This window comes from Notothenia coriiceps, unplaced genomic scaffold (assembly GCF_000735185.1).
Source record: "Notothenia coriiceps isolate Sejong01 unplaced genomic scaffold, NC01 NC01_scaffold00009305, whole genome shotgun sequence".
Taxonomy (NCBI): domain Eukaryota; kingdom Metazoa; phylum Chordata; class Actinopteri; order Perciformes; family Nototheniidae; genus Notothenia; species Notothenia coriiceps.
Genome location: NW_011342006.1, coordinates 12662 through 39485, shown reverse-complemented (window position 1 = coordinate 39485; position 26824 = coordinate 12662). Strand labels below are relative to the sequence as shown.

At 39.3% G+C, this 26824-nt stretch overlaps 3 protein-coding genes across 3 annotated transcripts; all 3 read right to left on the bottom strand.

Annotated features, from left to right (window-relative positions):
- Positions 1–416: 416 nt before the first annotated feature.
- LOC104945246 (G protein-coupled receptor kinase 7B) lies at positions 417–4960 on the bottom strand. Its single transcript, XM_010770885.1, has 4 exons — positions 4361–4960; positions 3749–4186; positions 2447–2718; positions 417–744 (listed from the first exon to the last, which is right to left on the bottom strand). The coding sequence occupies exons 1-4, from the start codon at positions 4958–4960 to the stop codon at positions 417–419; spliced, it is 1638 nt and encodes a 545-aa protein (XP_010769187.1).
- A 2279-nt stretch (positions 4961–7239) lies between these two features.
- On the bottom strand, positions 7240–9011 carry rnf7 (ring finger protein 7). The gene is made up of 3 exons (XM_010770862.1): positions 8740–9011; positions 8553–8600; positions 7240–7789 (listed from the first exon to the last, which is right to left on the bottom strand). The coding sequence occupies exons 1-3, from the start codon at positions 8903–8905 to the stop codon at positions 7671–7673; spliced, it is 333 nt and encodes a 110-aa protein (XP_010769164.1). The 5' UTR covers positions 8906–9011; the 3' UTR covers positions 7240–7670.
- Positions 9012–12062: 3051 nt separating this feature from the next.
- On the bottom strand, positions 12063–18372 carry LOC104945225 (zinc finger FYVE domain-containing protein 1-like). Its single transcript, XM_010770861.1, has 9 exons — positions 18132–18372; positions 17867–17973; positions 16889–16997; positions 16605–16702; positions 16332–16449; positions 15753–15923; positions 15367–15559; positions 14815–14913; positions 12063–13536 (listed from the first exon to the last, which is right to left on the bottom strand). Exons 1-9 carry the CDS (start codon positions 18147–18149, stop codon positions 13304–13306), a joined length of 1146 nt encoding a protein of 381 aa, XP_010769163.1. The 5' UTR covers positions 18150–18372; the 3' UTR covers positions 12063–13303.
- Between the last annotated feature and the right edge of the window lie 8452 nt (positions 18373–26824).

The window sequence follows — 26824 nt, the reverse complement described above, 5'->3', positions numbered from 1 at the left end:
CCTACTGCTATTCAGTGACCAACAACCACTATACAGCTTGTTTACAGACACATGTAAACATTTAGGACCTGCCAAAATGGCTGAGTGATGTAATGGAAACTATGCATGCACTGCTGACTCATCGAAATAGAGCGCAAATTAGAAAGCAGCAGTACAATGTCAGCGTGTGTTTGCATCTGGGCATGAACACAAGAACTGTGGTTTAATTTGACCCATGCAACAGAGGTCCCATCAGGTTTGGCTGTGGCTTCAAAATAACTCCTCTTTAGGAAGAAGAACACAGATTTGTGAAAAAGGCAAGTGTCTGTTATACCTGAGCTACTTCATTTGGTATTAAACCAGGCACTTTGGATTTTTTAAATAAATACAACTAAAGGACATTTGTGTTTTATAAATATGCTCAGTTGATCAAATTCTCACAAGATATTGCACATGCTGGACTCGTTGTTGTAGCCATTACAGTTATTTTCTTTGTCGTTCAGATGATCAAACACACCACTGTTGATCATTTCCTTCTGCCATTGGATGGAGACTGCTCCTGTGCTGAACTTCTTGTAGAATTCCTCATCCCTTTGCTCAAACTGAATGTCTTCGACGGAGGAGGATTCCATTAAAGGATTTGTGTCCTTGGCGTAGACCACGTTGGATTTTGGCACCCATGGCGGATCAACCAGACCGGCCTCCAGACGGCGGAGATTGATGCTCTTGAAAAACACATGGTTCCGTGGATCGTCATTGACATTGCTTAAAAGAAACAAAAGACATTTAATGATTAGAGTTGGGAAAGAAGGTTATAAAAGCAGTAGGAAGGCAAAGGTATTAACCTGGGCAATAAAAGTGTTTGGATATTTCATTTAAAGTGAACAAAACTGCATTATAGAACGATAACATACAGCTTAATATACTGTACATGTCTCTTTTAATTTATTTATACATTTCCATTCTTAACAGAGTTGCAGGACAGACAAATCCACTTAAAAACAAACTAGAAAAGAACAATAGAATACAGATTCTAAAAGAGAAGCATTTACTTGGTCGAATACGACATTCTCTGCACTATTAAGCCTATTGCTTTATTTATTTCTGACATGTACATAATTTGCATCATCTGCATTTCTTGCAACATAATCTGCACTATTTTATTCGAATCTATTCTAATATTTTTATTTTTAAATTAGTTTTATTGTTTTATGTCCTATATATATTTTATGTTGCATTGTTGGAGGAGCTCAGGACTTAAGATTTGAATTGCCATTTCTACACTGTTGCATCTGTGCATATGACAATATAGCCTTTGAGTCCTTACCACCCAAGTTACAACCCCACAGGTGTTTTTACTTAACTTGCTTGATTAGACCCTCACTCTAGTCTACTGTTAGTTTAATTTGTTTATTTGTTGCACCAGTTGGATTAGGACAACCTTATACAGGCAGCCCTCAGTCAGACTGGGTGGCCAAAGGGCAAAACAACATCCTGCTAGAAGGGGAAAACTACAAGATGAACTACGTAAGTATAACAAAATAATATCTTCTTAAATTAAAGGCAGTTCGATTTAACGTTGATGAATACACATAATTACTGAAGAACCTGTGGCACATGGAAATTGACATGTGCCACACATATGTGCCTGATTTCAACACTGGGGAAGTATACTTAGTAAAGCCTGAAGGCAAGTAATAGCTTCACGATTGGTGGAAATTCGGATTTGTTAGCAAATAAAAACATAATGAGGATTTTTTGGAAACTATGAGCTTGTTTTTATGTAGCGTACACTACTCTGTGTTTGTATTGCAAATTGCTTTATTTAACGAAACATTTTTTTTTTTATTTACACAGAAAATGTATAAAAGATGATTAATAGTATCATAACTTTTTCATGTTTTACTTAAACGTCCAACATTATAGAAGTGCATTGGCTGCTACCAATCACCTTTTGGTGCCTGGAAGCCAGTTGTTTTTATGAACCTCAACAATACAATAGTTTTCTCTTTTTTCAAGCTTTTTCAGTCTGTAAAAAATATCATTTGTACAGTCAGAAGAACAAAAGCATTTCCAAGCAAACTTAACACTTAAGCTTTCTGAACTGTACAACTTAATTTTTTGATGTCATTTTGAAAACAAAATTCTCCATAAATGTAGAGAAGGGGATATGGGGCTTGTTGTTGTCTGTGCTCTGGCTGCAGTGGTTTGAACTGAGGTACATTCATTTCCTTCTGTGTGTTTATTTTTTTCCCTTTTGAATTCATCCAGGGTTGTGACTTGGAGGTTATTACTAGCAATATGCTACTCTTATTGAAAGACTGTATTGAACCAACAGCGTATGTTTTTACTGCTGCCGAAGAAGTGACATTTTTTATTTCCTTGACTGATGATTTGTCCCATGGCGCCTTATCCAACCTAATATAATAATAAACTAGGGCTTTAGAAATGTGAAGCTTTCACTGACCGGCACCCAAGGCGATGCACCGACTTCTTCTTAAGAAAGCATCTGATGAGATCTTTGGAAGAATCATCAAAGTTTTTGTGTTCGAACTTGCAGTCATCCTCCAGAGTGCGACGAGTCACCTCATCATTCTGCACCTTTTCCCTGAAGTCTTTAAAAGGCAAACGGGCAGCCAGCATCTCATAGATGGTGCAGCCCAGAGACCACCAGTCCACAGATGTGCGATAGGCCTCCCTCTTTAGGATCTCAGGGGCCATGTAACCAGTCGTACCAGCCTGAGAACACAAACAGGGGGGAGAGAAAGTAGGATGAGGGAGATCTCATAAACATAAACCTTTGTTTTCGGGGCACTGGGGCCTACAGAACATATTTCTACTTGGACTTTTATGTCATCTTTGCATTTTTATTCAAACCTTAAATATTATTGGAAGATAAAACTGGTGATGAGGAGTCTCAGGCAAACTGAGGAACAACTGCTATGACCTGTAGCATTGTATGCACACTGAAAGAAAAATATTTAACAACAGGTTAAACAATTGCCGTGTGCAGATGAAAATTAGCTTTAAAGCTAACTGCAATCCAACACATCAGACGGTAACATTTACATCTGTTTTAGTGACTTTACAATATGTATCACTCTCCTACAAAGACATTTTTATTATTATTCTGTGTAGAGTTTTAGTTTGGAAACAAAACATAATAATACAATGTGAAACAACACTGTTGCATAAAAAAATGCTGCATAACAGCATCAATCAGATCAGTGGGCATTATTGTTCACTCTGTATCTCGTCTGCTGTGAGTGGAGCCTGCTGAGAATCTCCTGACTCATCTCCTTAGACAGACACGTGGAAGCCATATCTGGTACTAGTAGAGCACAGATTAACCGGCTAATGCTAACAGGCTCTGCTCAGTCCTCCATACATTGCTGTGATCAGCCAGTGTAGCGTCCAACAGGGGAGAAGGTCAGGCCCCTTTTAATCAGATTAGGTTGAGTCCAACAGGGTCATGCTGTCTTATGTTGTCTGTCAGACGTCAGAGCAGGAATAGGAATAATCACTTCTATTTCCGGTAAACTGCTTGTATTGGTGGGGGAACAATTATGCAGTGAAGTAGTATAACATATAGCAAATATTGATAAACGAATGAGAAAACCAAGCAAATATTCGATATATTAACAGTTTGATTAGGATGGAGATTATGTTGTGTTGCATAAACCTAATAAAGGCTTTTTACAGGGCACTGCAGTGTCAATGTATGATGGCGGGCACTGCAGGTTAATCTGTGACATGTCACCACACCTACCGTCTGGCAAACCTTTTTGTTCTTTGGTAGCTCCATAGCCAATCCCAGGTCTGACAGCCGACACTGTCCTTTGGCATCCAGAAGCACGTTCTCAGGCTTCATGTCCCGGTACACTATGTCCAAAGTGTGCAGGTGAAGAATCCCAGTGGTTATCTGGGCGGCGTAGTAAACAACACGCTCCATACACATACCCCGCTCCCCAAGCTCGTATATGTGGAAATGTAGGTCTCCTCCATTCATAAGGTCCATGACCAGGCACAGGTGGTTCTTGTTGTCGTAGGCGTAAGCTAGGTTCACAATGAAGAGGCTGTTGACCTGTTCCAGGATCCGCTTCTCTAGAAGGGCAAGCCTCTCGCAACCTTTCTTCTTCAAGCACCTCTTATCCAGCTTCTTGCAGGCGTACATCTGCCCTGTGTGTTTGACCTGCACTGCACACACCTGCAAGACAGAGGAACATTCAATGTTATAACTGTTACTGTGCCATCCTTAAATTTGTTTCTGATAATTTTACTGCGATTTTAAAAAGTAAGACAATGCAACTTTTAGTTAACAATGGCCATTCTGTATACATGTGATGTTCAACAATAAGATGCTGGGATTTGTTGAACTTACCTCACCAAAACCACCTTTTCCCAAAGTCCTAAACTCATAAAAGTATCTGTCATTGATTTTCTGCTTCTCGTACTCCTTCCACTGCAAGAACTTATAGAAATAAGGGCTATCCAGATACTCCACGAACGGTTTGTCCCTCAGCAAGTCTCTTGTGGCTTCTCGTAACTCGTCCAACATCTCCTCATCAAATTTTTGGATTGATAATACCTTGCATATTCCAGCTGCCTCTCCTGTAAAGTATGAGACAAAACTCCTGGACCCGGGCTGAAAAAACGTAGCAAGGATTCTCTGTTTGTCCTTCTCTCTGGCTTCTTTTTCAGCAAAGCTCCAGTCACTAAGCTCCTGCAGGAACTCAGTGGCGACCATGTACTGCGAGTTAGAGGCCAGGAGAAACTGCTGGAACAACTTTTTCCCAATGGGCTGTTGCTCACACAGTGACTCGTAATTCCTCCCCACTGAAGCCTGGAGATCAGAGGACATCCTTGGTTTGGGCAGCGAAAGAGATATCCACTGATCTCTGAGCTTATTGCGATTGATATTCTGAGCCTTCAGGTAGGTCGTGTTGGCCACCAAGTTTTCCAGTCCAGGCAGGGTATCCATTTTGGATTGTATGCTGTCACATAGCCTACATGATCAACTACACATGCAGCTCAATCATCTGCAGGTTCCAGGCACAACTAAGCACCTGAAGCACCTTCATGCTGAACATCCTCTACCGCTTGTGCCTATCCTCTTGTAGCATTAAAAGTAGCACTATTATTGGGGATTTGCCATCAGCTGAGTGTCTTTGCATGCGTATTTGTAGACGCCACTAAGAGAAAGCAACTTATCTGGTCTGAACTTAAGAGGCTTTAGGCCTATCTATTTTTAGGAGATACAAAGTAACTGTGTGCAGTAATTGGGCTGCCAGCATGACACGATGATGTGGCAGATCCTGACCGTAACACCTAATGAGTGATTTTAGCTTGTTATGAGATAAAGAAGCCACTGAGATGAGTATAATATGTGAAGTATGCTCACTTCTTCGCTTATTATAGGAGAAAGGCTGGGGGATTACGGATACTGAATTAGTCCTAATTAGTTAAGTAAGCAGCCTAAGATATTAATTTTCCTCACAGACTTTTAATGTAGCTCTCATGGGAGTGAAAGCTGTACAGCTCTGATGCTCAAAATAGCAAATCTTTTCAGCATCAGCAGCATGAAAGGTACACCTTTTTATTTTCCCTCCGCATTCAGCCACATCACTGGCACACAACGCAATTGAATTATGTACTCATCATCAAGATTTATTGTAGTCATTTTATGTTTAAGATAATTACAAATGACACTATTCTTTCTGTTTCTAACACACTACCGCCTACAGAGGATTTGGACAAAATAACATGAACACCTGCACACATGGTTAAATGGTTGGACATTCCAATTGCAAAGCTGAGGTTGTGTCAAATAATGCATTATATGGTCAGATCTACCTCTGCATGCATTCGTCTTATCAATAATTAAATCCACATCTCACAGATTTGGTATTATTTTATATTATGCACTTTAGGAAAGTAGTTATGTTTATTTTAGTGTTTATTGCATGATCAAGCGATTATGGCTGAGTACTGTATTTCTGTTGTATTAAAGCAATGTGTCAATACTAATTACAGCATTTAGTGAATAATTGATTGGTCAATCGTCAGAAAGATAATAAATATGCTTCCTTGTCTAACATTATAGGTAATCATATGTATTAGCAGAGGTTTTTAGGTACACCCCCTTGGGCTTTAGGAAATGGTTTTCATAAGTTTAATAGACTGAGACATTATATAATAAGTGGCAGAATATATAATAATGAAAATAATCATTAGTGGCAGCCATAATACTTTTTGTCAAATCACAATAAGGGTCCTTTATGTGGCATTTTGACAGAAGATGGGAGTACTTATTTTTCACTTCCTTGAATGATGGTTGTTTGAGGCAATGACCTTCCCCTCATTAGGCTCATGTCTAAGTGAATTATCCTGTTCAGTCTTCTTGACTAACAATGTTCCATGACGCTGCAACTGCAGAGGGAACACTGATATGTTCCGCATACGTGTGACTGCAGAAAATAAAACATTTTATCATGTTTGTTTATCATGTGTTTTTGCTAAAAAAAAATATTAGAAAAATAAATGTGTAAAATTCTGGCTGGACTTTACAACTGCTTTGTGTTTGTAGTGATGGAAGAGGTATTCATATATATTACTCAAGGAAAAAGTTTTTTTTAAAGCATGACAAAATATGTTACAAGTTGGCCATTCAAATACGTACTTATATAAATGCTATCACTTGAGGTAAATTGTGCTTGATCGAAGTAATGTGGTAACTGACTCCATTCAAAGTGTTACTTATTATATATCATTTGTATTGCTGATTCATCACCATCTAAGCAGAAAAGTACTTGACTGAATGTCCACGGGAGTTGAGCCTGACTGTAACAAGGCCAACCTCCTTATACATGTTTAACAAGTGTTAGTTAGCATGGCCGCCTTCCAGGTAGTTCACTCAGACTGCCAAGGTACTTATATCAATAAAGGGTTACTTAGGGATTGTAGAATCCATTCTTTAACTAGACATTAATGTTTGGGGAATGCTAAATCATTGTGAACTCCAAAGATAATGTTTAAGATATTCATACTTTTAAAGGCCGATTGTTTTATAGCATCGGAACATTTAAATCTAGGTCTGATGGGTCTATAGCTCCAGCACATCAGCTGAGTCTAATGTTTTTTTGTGACTGATCATTTGAATCATTCAAGAATATAAATATGTTTTCAATAAGAGGCAAACCATCTAAAATAATACATGCTTTCTAAAGACAAGCAGTGTTAAATTATCAATAATAATACATGTAAACTACCATTTACCATGTTTCCACTTGTTTATAGGAATTATTTACCAATCCTGAATTACTGGATGAACAAATACATGTTTACAGCTATACACAGTTCTTTTATTTTTTTAAAGTCACATGTTCAGGATGTGCTCGACACCACCACAGACACAGACAATAACATAAAACTAACATGTGACCAAACACTGAAACAAGGTTCATCCACCTCTTCATGATTCCTCCAGCCACATCCACCAATCAGTGATCAAAGAGTCTGCACCATTTTATTTTGTCCATCGTCCTCCTTAGACACTGGGACAACTGGAACATGCATTGATAGGTAGGAGGACAGTCGACAGGGTCAGTGGCTCTCTGCACAGGACGCTGCAGTGATCATTGTCAAGTCTCAAACCACTTTTAGGTTCTGCTGAAGATCCAGACCGCCTGGAATTATTTGCCAATTCTCTGAACCACCCAGTCCTGCTGGCAGAGGGGACAGCGATTGTTCTGCTTCACCCAAAGGGACATGCAACAGTTATGGAAGGAGTGGTTGCACTCTCCCCATACAACTGAGAGATGATGAAGATAGAAGAAATTGGGAAAGACAATGAATGAGTTAGTCGCACAGAATATAAAAGTACCACTTTTTTATTTATTTAATAGTGAATGGTGAAAACTAACTTCCTTTCAAAGTGCAGGTGCTTTGATTTGTGTTTTATCTCAATCTGTTCATAAAAAGGCACAATCTTTGGCATCTAGGTGATGCTTCAGTACAATCAAACAAGGGAACATGACACTAATTAATGGTATATAAATGGTGTATTAATATAGATACACTAGTCAATAAGAAAGCACATTAACTGCATTCCTGCGTAGACATAGTTTATTCATTTGCAATAACGCTAATACGCCAATAACTTAATTGAACTTGTACTGTTTATTTTTATTTTCTTATTAACATATTCAATTATTATAATTATAAATTACAATTATATTAACTTGTCAGCAAATGCTTTTGTAATGTGTGTGCATCATACATATAGATCTTGAGTTAAATATCTGTTGGCAATATGCCTACTGTTATTAACTATATAATGTGCGTCATACAAACAAAACAATGATAATATATGCAAATTCAGTGTAACGTCAATCATTGAAATGACATGAAACGACCAACACAACCCCTCTCTATGACCAGCTGCTTTAGTATGTTATTTTTGACAGCTCCGACCAACTAGCTAATGTTAGATTGTTGGATCGACCTGCCATCTATGGGTTTGTTTGGTGATTAAAACACAGCTGTAACATATTTTAAAGCCAATATAGTCTTACCAACACAGTCCTCTTGTTTGTTTTCCGCCTGGCATCGGAGACAAGCGTCTGAAAACAAAGAAAAACATGTTACAGAGACGCTGGTCCTGTTACTTCAGGCACTAATGCTGATATTAGCCACGTTAGCTCCACCAGCCCGGTTCGAGGCTAGGCTAGCCGAGCAACAGCGTCGGTTCCTCGTACTCACCCATCACTTGTACCCGGCAAATGGCACACGTATCACACTCAACGTCCCAGCTCCACATCGCTACAGCATTCCACTTCTTTAGGGAAAACATTTTGTCCCCTCCCGACTTAGAGCTTAAAGAAGTGTTGTGAGAGAGGACAATCGGCGGCTCGTCACCGTCATCCATCTCTGCTGCACAGTTAGCCAGGCTAGCTAAGCTAAACAAAATGGACGTAACAGTTATAAGCAATGCTAATGCTAGCTGGTCTTCTCTCCATAGAAACAAAAGATGGCGCTGTTCTTCCAGTGTGTGAATTACATGGATTTATTGACAGCTTCTATATAATAATAGATAGATATTTTGAATGTGTAGCCTTTTTTGTTCTATTCACACTGTTAGACATTATTATTATTTTCAGCCTACCTATTTACAGTAGCCTATCGTAACTTCAATATTACAGTGAATTTGCTTTACAGTAGCCCATGTTACATTGTTTAATAGTTGATGACTTAATGTTAATGTTTGGAAGTATGAAAGCCTACTGTAAACTTTTTACCATAGTCTCTCATACAACAAAGTATCATTTACTGTAATTCACATTAGCCTTATGCAAATTCAAACACAGGTTTACTGGATTTAATGGCTCTAATAATATGTGATCAAAAAGGTATCGCTCTGTGCAGTGTAAATAGCATGTATTAATGTTAAAAATAGCATTGACTAATTAACATTTTGTGTCTCATTAAATTACAGTAACCAATTATTGTTTTTTAATGCAGTTCATACAAAAAAAGGGAAAAAAAGCATTGTTAGTTTACAAAAATCCCATATGAACTCAGTTTATAAATAGTGATCATACTTAGAAGCTTGGCACAAATGTGTTTCCCACACACACACTTAGTTTCTTCTCATTTCAGTTAGTAAAAATGACAGAGAATGAGGGGAATTGTTTTTGTTTTAGTTTAACAACTAAAGGAGATGGAGATGTAAAGGTTATTAAAGTTTCTCGTCAGAAGCTTCTTTTGGCATTACAAGGATGACCGAGTGTCAATGCCATCTCTTTTATAATGCTACACTCAGTAGGGCTTCGACTAAACCACATTAAGACAACTGTTTATACAGTAATAAAGCTTCTCCAAGTATACAATGGTGATAACCTCCAATAACCTCTTCTGGCTTTGCATGCAACTTCTGTGTAAACCACTCTGGATTATTTACAACTAGTTGAATAGCTACTTACCATATTGGTAAAATCAAAGAGCGGTTTGAGCTTCTTGTAACATGAATAACTTAATGGCAAAGTGTGCATATTTCCGACTTCCAAATAAGCTTGATATTCAAACCCTCTGCTGGGACCAGTCTATGGCTGGGACTAGGACAGTAACAGTAGGTGGTCTCATGAATAATTTACTATGGCTCGGCTACAATGTTTTTGCTTGTCGAGCGCCACCCTGTGTATAAAAAGGGCACTGCAGCATCGACCCAAGAACCTTTTCATGCTACTACAACTATACTAGCCGTAGCCTATATCCTGAATTGTTTTGTATTTCATCGTACTAAATGCACATCATTTACTAATATACAATATACTGCAATGCATGCATGTAAATAATGTATTTATTATATGTGAATGGCTCATGCATAATAATACTCCAAAGTATTTATTGAACATAAAAGGCTTCAAGATTTGTAAAAATAAAAACATAAATTAGCATAGCTATAGAAAAGTATTTTTAAACAATAAACAGAAGCTTAAATGTTATTAAAATATCTGACAATTGACAAGCTTTTAACAAAGGCACCACTCCAGTTTACTTTAAACATATGTTAATATAACAATATCTGACTGTATTTAAGCAAATATAATCAATCCTTTTTTAATCAGTGATTAAAAACGGTAAGTGTCTTGCAGCATCCATTTATTCTAGATAAAAAGAGCTGTCATAACCATAAAAAGACAAAACCTCCCCCAGGACTGTGACAGAAAGTGAGCATGTAACAAGCAGTAACACCATGTTCTTGCCTTGTTTCCACTCCCTCACATCCCAGTCTTTGTACAGATGCCTGTAGAGAAAACTGGTGCTTTTGTCATCACTGTTTGAAAGTGTGTTGTTTTGATTTTTCCACAGCGAGGTAGGAAACCTCTCACAGTGATTAGAGTGGTGACATGTGGAGCAACATTTTTCCTTTAGCAGCACACCAGCACCACGACCACTTTGTTAACTTTCAATATGCACGCTCTCTAGTACAACAACAGTTTCACGCTCAATCCGTTTTACAGCATGCTACATTTGAAAGTATGGCTGTTCTACAGTGAAACAATGAGCACTGAGTGGATATGTGCTGGAGTAAAGAAGCATATGAGCTACCTCAAAGCCAACTACCAATAAAAGGAAGTTCTATTTTCATTGTTACCTTTACCGGTGCGTCCTTCATTCAAAAGTGATTTACTCTGAAGTATGCTATATTCTGGATAAGAAGCATCTTTATGCAGATTCTACTGGCCCTCCACTGTCTGTTCTGTCCACACTGACCCTATGTATGTCAGGCTCAAGTCATATTAGGCTTGCATAATAGGTTTGTGCTGGAAATGAGGGCTACTTCATGGGCATCAGTCAGCGATTCATTAGAGCACTGGACATTAGGCACCATGAACTTCAGATAACATTGAACTGGAGGTTGTTGGAGAGAAAAATAAGATATGTGGACATCTGTATGAACCGGCTACTTGCTATACTGTGCATAGCAGCTTCACTGTTCATTAGGTAGAGTTAGCAACACAGGTTAAGGTATAAGGATGGTTTTTGAGACAGTACATCACTTACTCTAACATTGCTTGAGAATTATGAATTTGAAAGAAAAAAGCTTAGACAGCACCATAGACTATAGGGTAAACATTACTCCAAGTAAATATACTACAGATTCTATGTGACATACCAAATAACCTTTGATATTAACTTCTTTATTAAATACTTTTATGACTTACTTTACTTTGATATTTTGTTATCACATACTATGCTATTTCCTTTATACACATCTACACATTTTAGGGCCACTGTGTGTTTAGCATATCCTGAATATGTGACATTTTGTTTTACACCACTATGACATTTTTTTATGACATAAGGGTTTTTGTCATTGCTACATTGTCTTTGTTTTGACATCCATTCACTTTTGCAAAAACGTGTAATACCCATTCAAAGAAATAAAGCATCACACATATGGAGTGATTAAAGAGAAAGGCAGTAATGGAGGGAATACATTTATAGAGACAACGTTTTCCTTTGTTCTTTTTTTTTTTTAACAAGCCTGATTTAAGAAGAAAGAAAATCAAGATTGTCAATTTCCAGATTTCACTGAAAAAGCATTTTTCAAATTGATTTATTATTTCTGGACAATGAGAAATAGCATTCATTCAGAATGTTAAAACCGAGTCCCTTTGACAGAAAGTGTATAATTCCATTAACAATAATTGTCCAGTCTAGTGCAGGTGCATTCATTAAATATTACATTCTGAAGCGTTATTAGCTCAAAAGAGTGCCGCCATTTTTATAAAGACCTCAGAAAAGCTAATCTATCAGTAAACAGGTATACATTGGAATGTCTTTAATGTGCTACAAAGTTTATTTTCCTATCAAGTTCAGCATATCGTAAATACAATTAAATCAGATGAGCGAGGCTCTGGATTACATTGCCCTGCAATTAGGCACAAATAATCTCATTAGACCTTGCACATATGAAGGGAACCCCTAAAACAGACATTAGGGGCTATAGAAAAGGGAATCGAGCTTCCCATGAAGGCACACACTGCTGTAGCTCGTGTTCTCTCTATGCTTTCTTTCTTTCTGTCCAGAGCGTTACAGGCACACACAGGGCTCTCTTTTCCCAACAGTCTTGTTCTCTTTTATACCTCAAAGAGAGAAAGAGATGAGAAGAGAAGGATCAGCAGGAGGATAAAACCCCCCCACACTTTCTCTACTTTCTGAGGGCTTTGCAGGGATGATACAATATATTGAGATGAGGCTGTAGACAGGTTAAGAATCCCTCTAAATAAAAGAAATGTCTCTTAAAATCCCAGTGCATCTTATTTACTTGTTTACAAATTGGTCAAATTGAGAAAGGGTTGTGTGCTGCAGGGCTGTGCAAAAAACAAATAAATGAAGGAAGACTACACGGCAAAGAGTTGTAGCTCTGCAGAATGGAGAAGAGTTTTATGTCCTTATATCCTACATTTCCAAGAATCACACGTCCAGCTTTCCATTTGTCCAGTTGGTTTAATGATAGCTAGACTGCTGCAGTAGGGCTATAGAGAAGTTGATCTACAGTCTGTTGTGCCTCTGTACTGCTGCAGAATCAGTAGATAGAGGAAGGCATATTAGATGGGAAGCTGATCCCGGGCCAGCACTGATAAAACACAAGGGGGCCATTTTAAGCTTTGTCTCTCTTCACGCATTAAAACAAGGCTTATTGCTGTTCTGCCGTTTAGTACTTCATACTCAATCCTCCTTGTTCTCTGGGAGCAGCAGTGCCACGATTCAGTGTTCTTCGTGGATCATCTGAGGAAGTTCTCCAGGTTCAAAAAGCTCACAGATTGTCCTTGCGGGCGTGGCAGCCTTCACACACTCTGACCGGGTGGTCCCAGCCTCGGGAGGGCACGGGCTTGATGTGTGTGGAGCAGGGGCCGCACACACCCTGCCCACAGGCCCTGCAGTGGTGCTTGGATATTGTCGGAGTAAAGGGTTTGGAGCACTGGTGGCACTGGGTGATGTCCGCATCTGGCACCCAGTAGTCCGGCCGAGCCACATCTTTCATAAAACCTAAGGGGAGTGGATGGAACAATACATATTTAATTTAAGATTTTGATAATGGCATAAATATCCATATTTGAACAGACAACTCGTGAAAACTGCCTACTGTTATATACACTAGGGCTGATACATTACTCATGGAGCTTGAATAATGTTTATGTAGTGAATGTCCACCTGCTATCAAATAACTTATGATGTATGGACAGCCTCTAGACCAGTGGTTCTCAACTGGTCAGGCCTCGGGAGCCACTTAATAAATAAATAAATCGCGACCCAACATTTTGAACCACTCAAATCTACAAGAAATCGTGCTGTAATATATACGCTTTTCAGCATACAATATTAATTAAAGTGAAGTACAGTGCATATATCCCTTATATCCCTGGGAGGGGATTCTCAGCGATTTTTTTGAAATACTAACATAAAAAAAAAAGAAATACGCATTCTGGTACACTCTGAGAAGAAAATAAATAAATACTATTACTATATTAATAATATTTTATTCCATTGTTTGTTTTTTACTTTGTTCTGACATCTGAACTTGCTGCTCCTCACAGAGAGAAGAGCAAAGAGGAGAGAGTCTGTGTGAATTACTTTAAATTGTGGGTAAGGGTAGATAGCTCCCGTTGTTCTGTGACCTGTCAATCAAACCGGGGGTCATATTTCATTATGTGTTCATTTTTATCTGAAGTTGTACCCATGGATGTTTAAAGAATATTTCTACCGCAGACTTATTCTCCGTGAGGACTTCCGGCAACAATCTTGATTCTGATTGGCCAGAAGACTCGAAAAAACATCAGCAAATATGTTTTATTGAGAAGATGATCACTACGTGACAAAAGTTTTCCAAACCGTTTATGTTCTCTGGTACTTCCAGTCCAACGCCTACTGCATGCACAGCATTAGAAAATTGGGCCTTCAAAATAAAAGTTTGACTTTTTTCCTAAAAATAAATAAATTGAAAGACATTTATTTTATTTTTTTATCCTCACTCACACATCTGCGACCCACTCGAAAAGGGTCCGCGGCCCACTTTTGCGTCGGGACCCACCAGTTGAGAACCACTGTTCTAGACCATCATATTTGTATTTACGCAAAATATTCATTGCAAGGACCAGGGCCCAGTAGTTATACATTCAGCTCTTTCTTTCCAGAATTGGGATACTTAAGTTGCCAGTCCTTAAATATATTGCAATTTACTTCCATATTCATCTATCCAACATTATTTAATTTCAATGTATTTATCGATTGTTTTTCATTTTAGTTGTGAAATGCAGCTGCACTCACAGATCGGGTAGTCCACAGCTGTGGTGACCATGTCCAGTGTAGACTGCGCCACCTCCGTCACCCTGCGAGCGATCAGACCACGAGGCTCCACCTTACACACTGAAGGAAAGACATGTATGAACAGTACACAAAAGTAGCAATAACAATATTTATGAAAGCAGCTAGCACATATACAAAGCATATCTTTAATAATACATTCTAAAAAGTACATTTTATTATATAAGGTGAATGTAATGTACTTTTTATGGAAAATCCTGAACAAATATCCATTTCAAGAGTCAAGGTATGACAACAAATATATACATTTTTAAGAAATAATCTTTGTGAAAAGCTTATTTTTATCGGAATTGCTTGAATTTTTGTTTTGAATCCCTTTAATAATCATATTTAATATCCATATTTAATAATAAAACACATTGTGATTATGTGACTTCATCTGCTATATGCTGTCAGCAAATCAATTAAACACAGCTTACAAATAAAGGTGAAGTTAACCTCCATGACTCCAAAGATGCTGGTAAACTAAATGCTGAGTCAGGATCATTGTCTTACCCTGGCTGTTGGTGTCAGCCGGCCCTCCCTGCTGGTAGCACTTCTTACAGACCCGGACCGGCCCACTGCCCCAGCCCCTCTCCGGCACCGGCATCCTCTGGCTGGAGCAGGGATGGCAGAAACCCTCGCCACACGATCGGCAGTGGTGCTTCCTCTCCGCCTCCTCAAACACCTTCCTGCAGCCATGACACGCCTGAGGGGCAGAGGAGGATTCAATGAGGACAGACATTTGCAGGGATATAATGAAAAATAAACAATTTCTTCTTTCTCCTAATCCGTCATAAAGGAAAGATTTCAAAGCACCTCAACTTTTTTCGTACAACTTTATCCCTTGTTATATGAATTGTTATTCAGTGTGTGTCTCATCTCTAGCTGTTCACACTCACAGTGATCTCTGTGTTGGGTCTCCAGTACGGGGGGGCCACCTGGTCAGTGACCCAGGCTGCCACAGCTTTGGTGGGCCCGGTGCTGTACTCTGACACTGACTGGATCACGTAGTTCATCCCGTCCAGGACCCTCTGGGCAGCGTTCTGGTGGGTCGTCAGAAAAGTGTCCGACTGAAAGAAGAGAGGGATAAATGAAGGTGGAGAAAAGAAGATTGATCGGAAAAGGTCGGTGAATGATGACGGTACCAATATATATTCATCCCTACTGAAACAATGATAAGGGCTTCAAATGTATCACTTACAGGATCTTTTTTTGAGCAGAAACAGCAAACTTCATGCAAGGTGTTGCCATTATAATGTTGTTATAATAGCAAATGTTATATGTAATTTAAATAAAGTGTATTGATCGCCCAAGACTATCAAATATCATGTGATTAAGTTTCTTAATGTTGTGGTCTGGCCTTGGTGAATGGTGAGCATTAATGATCCCATCTATCAAATGCCTAATCAATAATCTGCAGTTCATTTGTATTGAAACGGAGTATAAGTGGAGCAAAAGAAGAAAGCTGGAGTGCTCACCCCCTCCCAGACGTGCTTGACCTCCGACCGCACCACGCCGCTCTCAGGGTCCTGGTTCCCCACCCAGTACTGTCTGCTGCGGTAGATTACACCACAGCTAGCACACTCCAACACATAGCTAACGGGAGGCAGGGAGATACAATGAGATAATTGCAAAAGAGGCAATACAAATGCTGTGCGTGTGTGTGTGTGTGTGTGTGTGTGTGTGTGTGTGTGTGTGTGTGTGTGTGTGTGTGTGTGTGTGTGTGTGTGTGTGTGTGTCTATTTACGTACCCTGACCACGCATACTTGGCCAATCCAAACCATGGGTTATCAGAGGAAGCTGACGTCTTGGGCAAAACAATCACCTCTCTGCCTCCCTCATAACACTTCTGGAGACATAAGACAATCAAAAACTGAAATGAATATAGAAGACATATAAACAGGTATGAACAGATAGGATCAAAAATGATTTGAAAAAAGGGGCCTGGAATTTGGCGCAGCATGCAACATCCAGTACAAAATCCAAATAGCTGACATAGAGAACTAGGTCCCAGTTGGTGCCTGGTCAGTCTTACCTTGCAGATAAGAACTTTGTTGTTGTACTGGTGAACATACTGGCACAGTCCATCTGCCAAGTGGGGGACCCGGTCTCTCAGATGGTTCATTCCATTTTTACAGCGAATGCTAGAGAGGAACAGAAAACCAATAGTTTCAGAACAACATGAAAGACATCAACAGTGCAAACAGGTTTGAGGAAGTCCAATAGTCCAGAACTGAAACCTCATATTTCACACTCAACTTTCCATAAAGAAGGAAACACAAAGAGTAGGGGACTCTCAATCACTCTTTCTCTCTCTTCCAAAAAAGATGGGAAAGACATTACATGTAATGTGTAACAGATTTCTGCTTTTAGGGAAAACATTCAAATTCTGTGAATAAGCCAGCAGCACCTGACACACTTCTGTTTGTGTGTCTGTTTATTTTTCCATCTGGTAATAAGAGCCTTAAACCGGCTGTGTGGAAATACTGAGGAAGATGTGTGTTTTCTAATTCCTTTCAAAAGATTTGGAACTGATAACTACGTGGAAATACTCGGAATTATACAATTTGTCTGATATCGTTTTTTGCAGAAAAAAGTTAAATTTACTGATTAAAATCGATTTTGTTTTACCAGTACGAAAACATTGGAACAATTCTGTTGAACTGAAAAGTGTATGTGGTGGGATGATGCAAAGGATCGATGCTCAGATGTCTGAAACCAAACATAAGGGCCAGACTTCATCAATAACAGAGGGTAAGCAAGCTGATACAGCCATCCCTTCCATTCTTAAATATCTATAATAATGCTTGATAAAAGGTCACAGAATTTGCAAAATAACTACACACTGAACAAAGTAAAAGAAGTGATGCCAACTTTACATTTGCTCAGGTTTAGAACATTAGCTCAAAGACTTCACTTAGACCAGGCTTTGAGTCAAAATACTTCCCAGAATTAGTTTGAGTCAAATGTTCCGGCGCAGTTTAATCTCTTGAAATGTTTGTTGATGACTCACTTGCAGCTGAGGCAGACAGCAGAGCATGTAAAGTACTCATCTGGGAAGAAGGAGTACGGGATCATCTTGTCGTCCGGCAGTTCTCCACAGAAACGCTCACTCAGGGCCTAAGGAAAAGCAACAAAAAAAAGGTGAAAAGGGACAGGAGAGAGGAATTATGGAAGCAAAATAAGATAAGAGTCACGACTAGGAGACAACATATCTTTATTAAATGTCTATACATCTAACTTTAAGTTAACAACAAAGGTAATGGTCCACCGCTTACCTCCAGAGCGTGAAACATTATCCCGGGCTGACGGGGGGAGCGTGTGTGAGTGTTCTTCACTTGCTGCTTGACGGCCTCCAGCAGCCCGCTGTAGTCAGTGGGGGGTGTGATGGTCTGGGTGCCAACATACTGCACGGAGCTGAAGGCCTCCGTACCCAGGCCCAGTTCGTGAAAACGCTTCTGGAGCAGCGTGTCGGCATGGCCGGATGACTTAGCATCTGCAGCAGAAACAATGAGGCATAAATACTGAGAGTCTTTCTTATATAATTGCTAAGAAGTTAATTGCAATCCTCTGGATGAGGCTGCAGCCCCCCCACAGTGACACAATGGGGGGATAACGTTAAGATGTTACATGGAAAACTTAACCGCACGATAACAAATTAACAACAGATGCATTCCCGACTAAATAGTACCCAATTATTTTCTTTACCAGGGAGATGTGTTTAGTCGTGTGTGTGTGTGTGTGTGTGTGTGTGTGTGTGTGTGTGTGTGTGTGTGTGTGTGTGTGTGTGTGTGTGTGTGTGTGTGTGTGTGTGTGTGTGAGTGCCTAAAAAAAGACAATTCAATATACAGCCATTTGCAAAGCAGCTCTCACAAAGTGACCATGTGACCGACGCTCTGCTGATTGATGAGTCCTCCAGCGTGCAATCAAGTGAGAAAATAAATGAGAAGCATGGAGTAGGAGGGATGATTTAGGAGGATAATACGGAGGTAACTTTAGCAACTTTGTGAATGGCTGTGATTATAATACAATGTGTGTGAAGATGGCGTGTGATTGCTCAGGTAGGGGGGTGGGACTGCTCAGGTATGGTGAAGCTGGAGGGCTCGAAAGGTGCAACAGTGATTCTGGAGAGTATAATTATCTTTATATAATCTCCAACTCACACAATAGGAGTGATTTCATTGAGACGAGCAGCGTTGAAGTCATTGAAACTGATTTTTGAACAATATGTGGCTGTCCTGAATGCAGTATTTAGTCGTGGGAAAGAGAGTGGATTGCACTTGAGAAACTTGTTTTCAGTTTTGATAACAGCAAGACTTTTCATAAAGATAGCATCGAAGGGGTCAGGGGGAAAACTTTGGTGGCGCATTCGAATTCCACTTCTCCTTTCTTTACACGGAACGTTTTATGACATTATATTAAACATGCATTGAATTATTGTAAACTTTGAATGTATTTAAGGCCACATCATCTGTAAATAGCAATTCATATCCCAAACTACGCCTAGGTCGGACACATCCAAACTTGTCTTTTTTGACACCTTCCCTGTAAGGTCGATCAAGACATTCAACTTGTCTTGTTTGACACCTTCCCTGTAAGGTCGATCAAGACATTCAACTTGTCTTGTTTGATTGTGTTTAATGGCAGCCACATTTCACCGCTGTGGCTGCACAGTATCATGTTAAGAAAACTCATGAATTAAGATGAAAAGTTGGAGGGGAGAAAAACTCNGTAAGGTCGATCAAGACATTCAACTTGTCTAGTTTGACACCTTCCCTGTAAGGTCGATCAAGACATTCAACTTGTCTTGTTTGACACCTTCCCTGTAAGGTCGATCAAGACATTCAACTTGTCTTGTTTGACACCTTCCCTGTAAGGTCGATCAAGACATTCAACTTGTCTTGTTTAATTGTGTTTAATGGCAGCCACATTTCACCGCTGAGGCTGCACAGTATCATGTTAAGAAAACTCATGAATTAAGATGAAAAGTTGGAGGGGAGAGAAACTCCAGTTCTTCCTTGTGGGAGATTATGGTGAGAACCTCATCTTTGAGTAATTCCACTCAAAAGAACACTCACTTTATGGTGGTGCAAGACAAAATGGAAAATCAACACATTAGGATGCATCGTCCGGGGAAAATGATATTGGGCCAATCCATAAGATAGATGTGTAAGGGAGGCGTGTGGCGCAGTGGACTAGTGCGTTGATGTTGGGATCAGGGGTCACAGGTTCAAACCCCACGGCAGTCAGCATGTCGTTGTGAGACACTTCACCCCAAATGGCTCCTGTGGGGATTGTCCACAGTATTGAGTATGTCAAAGCGTCTAACAAGTGACATGTAATGTAAGTATTTGATGGAGAAGTGAGAACTTTGACATTAAGGTGGTGTGGGTATCACAGAAGTGACTATAGGCATCATCCTCTGGACATGAACAGCTGTGCTAAATCTCATAGCAATACATTCAAAAGTTGTTGAGATATTTAAGTCTGGACCAAAATGGTGGACTGATAAACCCACAGAAAGACAAAGAATCAATCTTCAAGCCTGACAATGGAGGAAAGGCCTGGTACACATTATGTATGCAAATTAAAACCAGAGATGAGGCATTCAAATGAAATCAAAGCATCAGGAAGGTGGTTTTAAAGAAAAAAAGTAATTTATTTCATCTAAACTTTTCCATCAAAGCCTCTTCTGTGTCTCCCCCCCCCGGTGCCATATTTAATACCCATATAACGATGGACCAGATAATGTCTCAAGTATAATTGTTCAATCAGGAGGGGTAGAAACATGCGGGGCCATTGTCTGTCTGCCTTTTGTCGTTAGTTAAAAGGTGGATAAATAAGATGCAATTTAGAGACTTTTAAGAGATGATTTTTCCCCTCCTGCCTTAATCACAGGGAAATTACCTCTGGGTGAGGGCTGTCATTAAAATAGAAGAGGCACTTGCTTCTTGGAAGCTCAAGGCGAGCGCTAATAGCACAGTGCCATGATGGCGCTAACACTTTGAACAGGTCCTGTATTATCCTGCTGTGCATGGAGTCGCGTCTGCACCACCTACTCACAGAGCAACTCTTATGATGGGCTATTAAAGATGTCTCCGAAAGATGCAGAGACATTTTCAAACGTTATACATTTGCGGCTGTATACAGTGCATAAGAGGTTGCTTAATAGTATGTGTTCCTTTATTGACACGTTATTATTTAACAATGAGAGCAACATCTTAAATCCAACTTCCATTTTGAAGGATTACAGCAATAAGGGTGGTCTAACGTGACTTGAAATGATCCACATCCTGTTGAAGAGACTGCAGGATGTTGTGCTGAAATGAGAGCACATGCTGCAGTGCTTGCAGGACTGATACATCCCTTCTATATAACATTCTGAATTGTCCTTGACTTTAAAACCTAAATGGTGCTGATAATACCAATCTCCAGTATAGCAGAAGGGTGCTGGTTCAACCTCAAAAACTAAATTCAAACAGCCATGAAAAGTAGTCTTTTTGAAGGACAGACACAAAATGAAAATTGTATAATTCTATCGTTCATTTTTGACTATTTTGGCAAAATGGCCACAGTGCTTTTAGGAGGCTTAACTCTCACTGCAGGAAATCAAATCACTAATCTGCTTTGTGTGTGTAACATGAAAGTTATGTAACATCTCAGTTCATCTTTCCTCTACATGCTCTTGTAAAAAAAGTGTTTATACATATATTTATATTTGGTGTAAGTATTTGTCTTTATTCACTTTAATGTTAAATCGTTTTTTTTAGGTAATTTTTTTCATTCTAATTGTTATGTTTTTAATCTTCTCTTACAACTTATTTCCTATTGCTGTGTTCATGTTCGCCCCACCATACTGTATACTAAAGCAAATCCCTTGTACGTGTAACCGTACCGTAATAAACTTGCAAATGCAAAATCTTTAAACTCGACACGATCAAATATGTTATCATTAAAAAACGTTTTAAAATGACAGCTAATAATATGACACATCCCCTGCAGTCCATGCTCTCTCTGCTGCAGCTCAGTAAATATTACCCAGCCTGCTTTGTGTGCTTTCCCTCGCAGAAGGCTGAGTGTTTCTCTCTGTACGTGCAGCCTTATTGCGGCTTCCTGTCTCAGAGGCCCAGGTTTGGCCCGGGGTTCGGTCCCTCAGGGTGGCTCTGGGCTAAAAGGACCCCGCCGGCAGGCAAGAAGTGACGCGGGCAACAAGCTCCAGATGTTGGGCTGCATTAGGGTCTGACAGCCTGTCATGTCACCGCCTACACAACCACACAGTCCCATCAGCTCCCATCTGCTGCCCCACACCTCCTCAGAGACCAGGAGACTACTCTTCACCCCAAATATAAAAGACAATACATCCCATCACTACCAGGGTGGCCAGGCTTGTTATGTTCCTATTTGAGGATATGTGAACTCTACACTACAATGCACACCATATGACAAGGACTGTCTCCATCTACAGGCAACATGAACATCTCCTACAACACAGCGCACATAATCCTGTCACGTTACTGAGGAAAGGAGATTGTACATACCATTAAAAAGGTAGGTCATTGAGCTCATTAAGAAAAGACTAAATGTAGAGTAGAAGTGATGATTGACAGAAAACGAATATATCATGATCTAACAATTAATCAATTTACTGTCTCTCTTCTTATTTGAAATGCGTGTCAGCATCTCGTGGTTTTGCTATATTGAACACTATCTGTTCCATATTATTGTTAAGTGAGTATATTTCATTTGGGAATTTTTGTCCAATAAAATAAGCAATTTGAAGATGTCAACGTATCGGCATCAGTTCGTCAAGACCTAACAAAGGAATTGAGAAAATAATCAGCATGTTCATTGATAATGAGAATAAGTTGGTGGTTGTCCTAACATATATGGTAAAGCAAGATCTCCAACTGCCTTAGATATGACAAGAAAGAGAGGTCAGTGTTCATTTAATTCTACACGTCTGAAAACTATTTTTTTAAATGTAAAATAGTAAACATTTCAAAATGTCAATGGAGAGATTTGAGATGAATACCAGCTAATTAAACTCAGACTGCCTTATTAGCATTATTCATGTAAGATATTCATGTGGTAAATGATTTGCATGATGATGAACTGGTTGAAGTCATTCTGCGATTAACCCAAAAGAAAATAGCTGGTTGTTTGGCTCCCCCTGCTGGAGATACAGAGCATCAACATGTACAGCAGTTTTATCCTCAATGAAGTTTCTCTTTTTGTGACTAAATGTTGATATTATACGTGTATGAAAAGAAATGTATATTAATGTATTTATACCAAAGTCAGAATGTATGCCTTCGTCACAATCTAGACAGCAGTTATATGCTCTCCTCTGAAAGACTGTTAATGTTTATGTTTATTCAGGATCCCCAGTAGCTTTTGCTCTTGACAAAAGCTACTCTTCCTGGTCCGACACTTAAAACAATAGAACAATAAAACAACAACATTCAAGACATAAGTCCTGACATCATTAACAACATCACCAATATCATCAACAATCTCCACCATCATNGCTGATCCAGATTTGCGTCCGATACGAAGTAATATCTGAAATGTGGACCCACGGCCCTATCAGAAACGTTGCTATCAGAAACAATGCCCGACTGTTTTGGACGTAATATGGTCGGTGTTTACATTAGCATCGCTAACACTCAGAGCTAACCTGTACTGGAGAGCATGTGTGTGAAGAAGCAGGAAGTAAAAAGGAACTCACCTTGTGGTATAACCGGCAAGAGAGAAAGCCTTTGAGCTCCATACTGTTTCAGAGATAATCCTTGATAATCCATGATATGGCGTTTCATCACGGCAGCATTTAGTTTAGACAGTAGCTGCCGGGTCCCGCATGAGCTCAGACCCCGCCTTTTTTATTTTGTATCAATTCTTTTTTAAAGCTTTATACCCCAAATCAGCACTTTTGAAACAGGAAGTGAAATAGAGGGATATGAGGCATGGCTAGAATGGGTGATTTGTTTGGTGTTTCGAGCAAAACACTTCATCGACATGTTTTTTACATTTTTTTATATATCTGAGACCTATGCTATTGCCTACAAATAGCATGATAGGTGACCTTTAAGTCTTTCAGTGCATGCCAATGGGTTATAGCTCTCTATATGACTGTACATATGGTGTTCTGGTTGTGAGAGTTTTTGCAGAAATGTCTAATAGAAATGTTGGCTTTTTTGCATGAACCATATCTGACCATAACATATTTAGCTTGATGGTGAGCCATGAGAAGCTGGCATGTGCATTGTGAGGCCTTAATGCTGTGTATTCAATTAGCTGACATTGACTATTGTGCTGAATAGCATGTGTTGATGCTTCCACACTGTCTCCTGCATGATTGACATGTAGCCCATTTATATTCCTTGCTGTCAAATATATTTCTCATTTTATTTTATTTTCATTCTATTTATTATATATCTATTCTGAATTGTGAACCCTCATTTTATTTTATGTCATGCTTTGTACTGATGGGTGTATTGTGCACTCATCCTTGGCTGAGATTGATGTTGAAAGTGGATGAGATTGTTGATGATGGTGGAGATTGTTGATGATGGTGGAGATTGTTGATGATGGTGGAGATTGTTGATGATGGTGGAGATTGTTGATGATGTTGGAGATTGTTGATGATGGTGGAGATTGTTGATGATGGTGGAGATTGTTGATGATATTGGTGATGTTGTTAATGATGTCAGGACTTATGTCTTGAATGTTGTTGTTTTATTGTTCTATTGTTTTAAGTGTCGGACCAGGAAGAGTAGCTTTTGTNATGATAGCTGTAGCGGACAAAATCATATACAGATGGAGCACTGAATTTCAGACTCCAGTTTACAGCTTCCTGCCTACGACCAGCCAAAGACCAGTATAGTCTATACTGGTCTTTGGCTGGTCGTAGGCAGGAAGCTGTAAACTGGAGTCTGAAATTCAGTGCTCCATCTGTATATGATTTTGTCCGCTACAGCTATCATTTCCAGGTTTTATTACTCATTTTTGCATTACTTTTGTACATTTTCTATAGGTCTTGTATCCAAAATATTGCCAAATACACACTTTTGCTATTGCCATGGACACCAAATTCTTTGGCAGTGTCCTTTCTTTTAACTCTCCAGTCAAACTCTGCAGCTGATGTACAAAGGTCCAGCTTAAAAGTAAGCTCAACCTAAGCTTAGGCCCTTTTTGTCACTATACTTTAGGGCTAAGAAGAGTAAGCAGAGCTGATGGAGTGCATTTGTTAGATCTTTTTTACAAGACTTTTGCAAACCTTAAAACAGAAGCTTGTGTATCAGCGTTTGGGAATCACTGCTTTGTGCATGGGTTCATTTTCTTCTTTAACATGTACAGTAAGGGCCTTCCTCCAAAAGTTTGATCTACAATACTGTCTTACATATCATGCTATGAACCAAAGCCTGAGGTTTACTTGGAACTGCCATTCTATTATTTCCCATTAATTGTTATTATCTAATTTAGGAATTTGTTGATGCTAATTAATTTCCTGGTGTCATGTTGAATACCTGAATGTAATGTACCGGTAGTTAAAAAAGAAAGAAAAGTATAACACCCATAGTTGAAGATGGGGCAACTGTGGCATAGCATAGTGGGCAGAGATGTGATACTCTTTCAAATGATAGCAACCTGTCAAACAGTAGATCAGTGTCTACTTGAAGGAATTGGTGGTTTTGGAATGTTTTGCACTCACATTGCTATTTGGAGAAATTCTTTATTTGTCCAACGAACATAGCTACAGTGTAGTTATGTCGATTAAAATCTTGTGTCACAGGCTTCTCCAACAGTGCATTGAAATAGTGCAATAAGAGTCTATATGCAAGTCATTGAAATATCATATATTAGGAAAATAGTTTCAACAGTTCAGGTGTTTAACAGTCTTATGGCCTGTGGGATGAAACTGTCCCTGAGTCTGGTGGTTTTAGTCCGGATGCTGCGGTGGCGCCTGCCAGACGGCAGCAGACTGAACAGTTTGTGGCTGCGGCGATGGGGGTCTTTTATAATCCTGAGGAATTTCTTCCTGAGCCGCTGGGAGTAAAGGTCCTACATGGATGGCAGCTCCGTCCTGGTGATGTTCTGTGCATACTGAAGTTTTTCCTTTAATTGTAACTCAGGGGTATTTCCTGAACCATCCAAAGAAAGGCCTCAATCCTTTAAAAATATACTAACGTACATCATTTATGGAATTGAAAAGATAGGCTGTTGCCAGGGAAGGAATACCAAACAGAACTGCAAAGAAAATAGTAGAGAATTTTTAGGAGTGGTTAATGTGTTATAGGTGAACTCCTACGGAAATTAAGATAAATAAACAAATCACAACCTTCTCTTTACCTCCTTAACCACAAAAGCTCTTTTCGTGATGGTAATCATGTTCAACATTCATAATTTAACTGTGTGTCTTTCACTCCCAAGGGACCAAATGCTTTTAGAATAGCTCCTGTAACTCTCCGCCTGTCTCAGGTTAAACGGCTATAATCGGCCAATTACCACAAGTATTTTAATTAAAACATTGACTGAATAATACAGCAAACAAGGAAATGAACCTGTGGGGGCATTACTATAAATCATTGTTGGACTCTAAAGAACTGAGTAAGGGGGATGAAGGACGCTATCCCGAACATTACGAAAAGAACATTAGAGGAATTCAATTCAGCACACAGTGATATTAGTGTGCAAATAGATGAGTTTGCTGTACTTAAGAAGCCAGATCTCAACATCAAAGAGATTTGTCAGAACATGAATACGCCCTAATGTTGCTGATGAAATTATGACCGTGTCCTGTTAGGATTTAACAATGGCTGTTACTCAGCTCCAGCTAATGTGGAACTCGTATAGGTCAAATTGTAAATTAAGCAAATACATTCTAACGTCTATAATGAAACATTTTATTTCCCTTGTAACACATAAAAAAAGAAGAAGAATGACATGCTTTGTGAAGACATCTACAACTTAG

Bases quoted from the DNA above. Each gene is read 5' to 3' on its own strand.
- LOC104945225 (XM_010770861.1), bottom strand. The intron at 15,924-16,331 runs GTGAGCACTCCA...CTCTTCTTTCAG, and splicing joins TCAAGCACGTCTGGGAGGGG to TCGGACACTTTTCTGACGAC. The intron at 15,560-15,752 runs GTGAGTGTGAAC...TCTGCCCCTCAG, and splicing joins GACCCAACACAGAGATCACT to GCGTGTCATGGCTGCAGGAA.
- LOC104945246 (XM_010770885.1), bottom strand. From the start codon at position 4,960: ATGGATACCCTGCCTGGACTGGAAAACTTGGTGGCCAACACGACCTAC. The intron at 2,719-3,748 runs GTAGGTGTGGTG...TTGTGTTCTCAG, and splicing joins ACAAAAAGGTTTGCCAGACG to GCTGGTACGACTGGTTACAT. The intron at 745-2,446 runs GTCAGTGAAAGC...GTTTCTTTTAAG, and splicing joins GTGCATCGCCTTGGGTGCCG to CAATGTCAATGACGATCCAC.
- rnf7 (XM_010770862.1), bottom strand. From the start codon at position 8,905: ATGGATGACGGTGACGAGCCGCCGATTGTCCTCTCTCACAACACTTCT. The intron at 8,601-8,739 runs GTGAGTACGAGG...CTTTGTTTTCAG, and splicing joins TTGCCGGGTACAAGTGATGG to ACGCTTGTCTCCGATGCCAG. The intron at 7,790-8,552 runs GTAAGACTATAT...ATCATCTCTCAG, and splicing joins CAAACAAGAGGACTGTGTTG to TTGTATGGGGAGAGTGCAAC.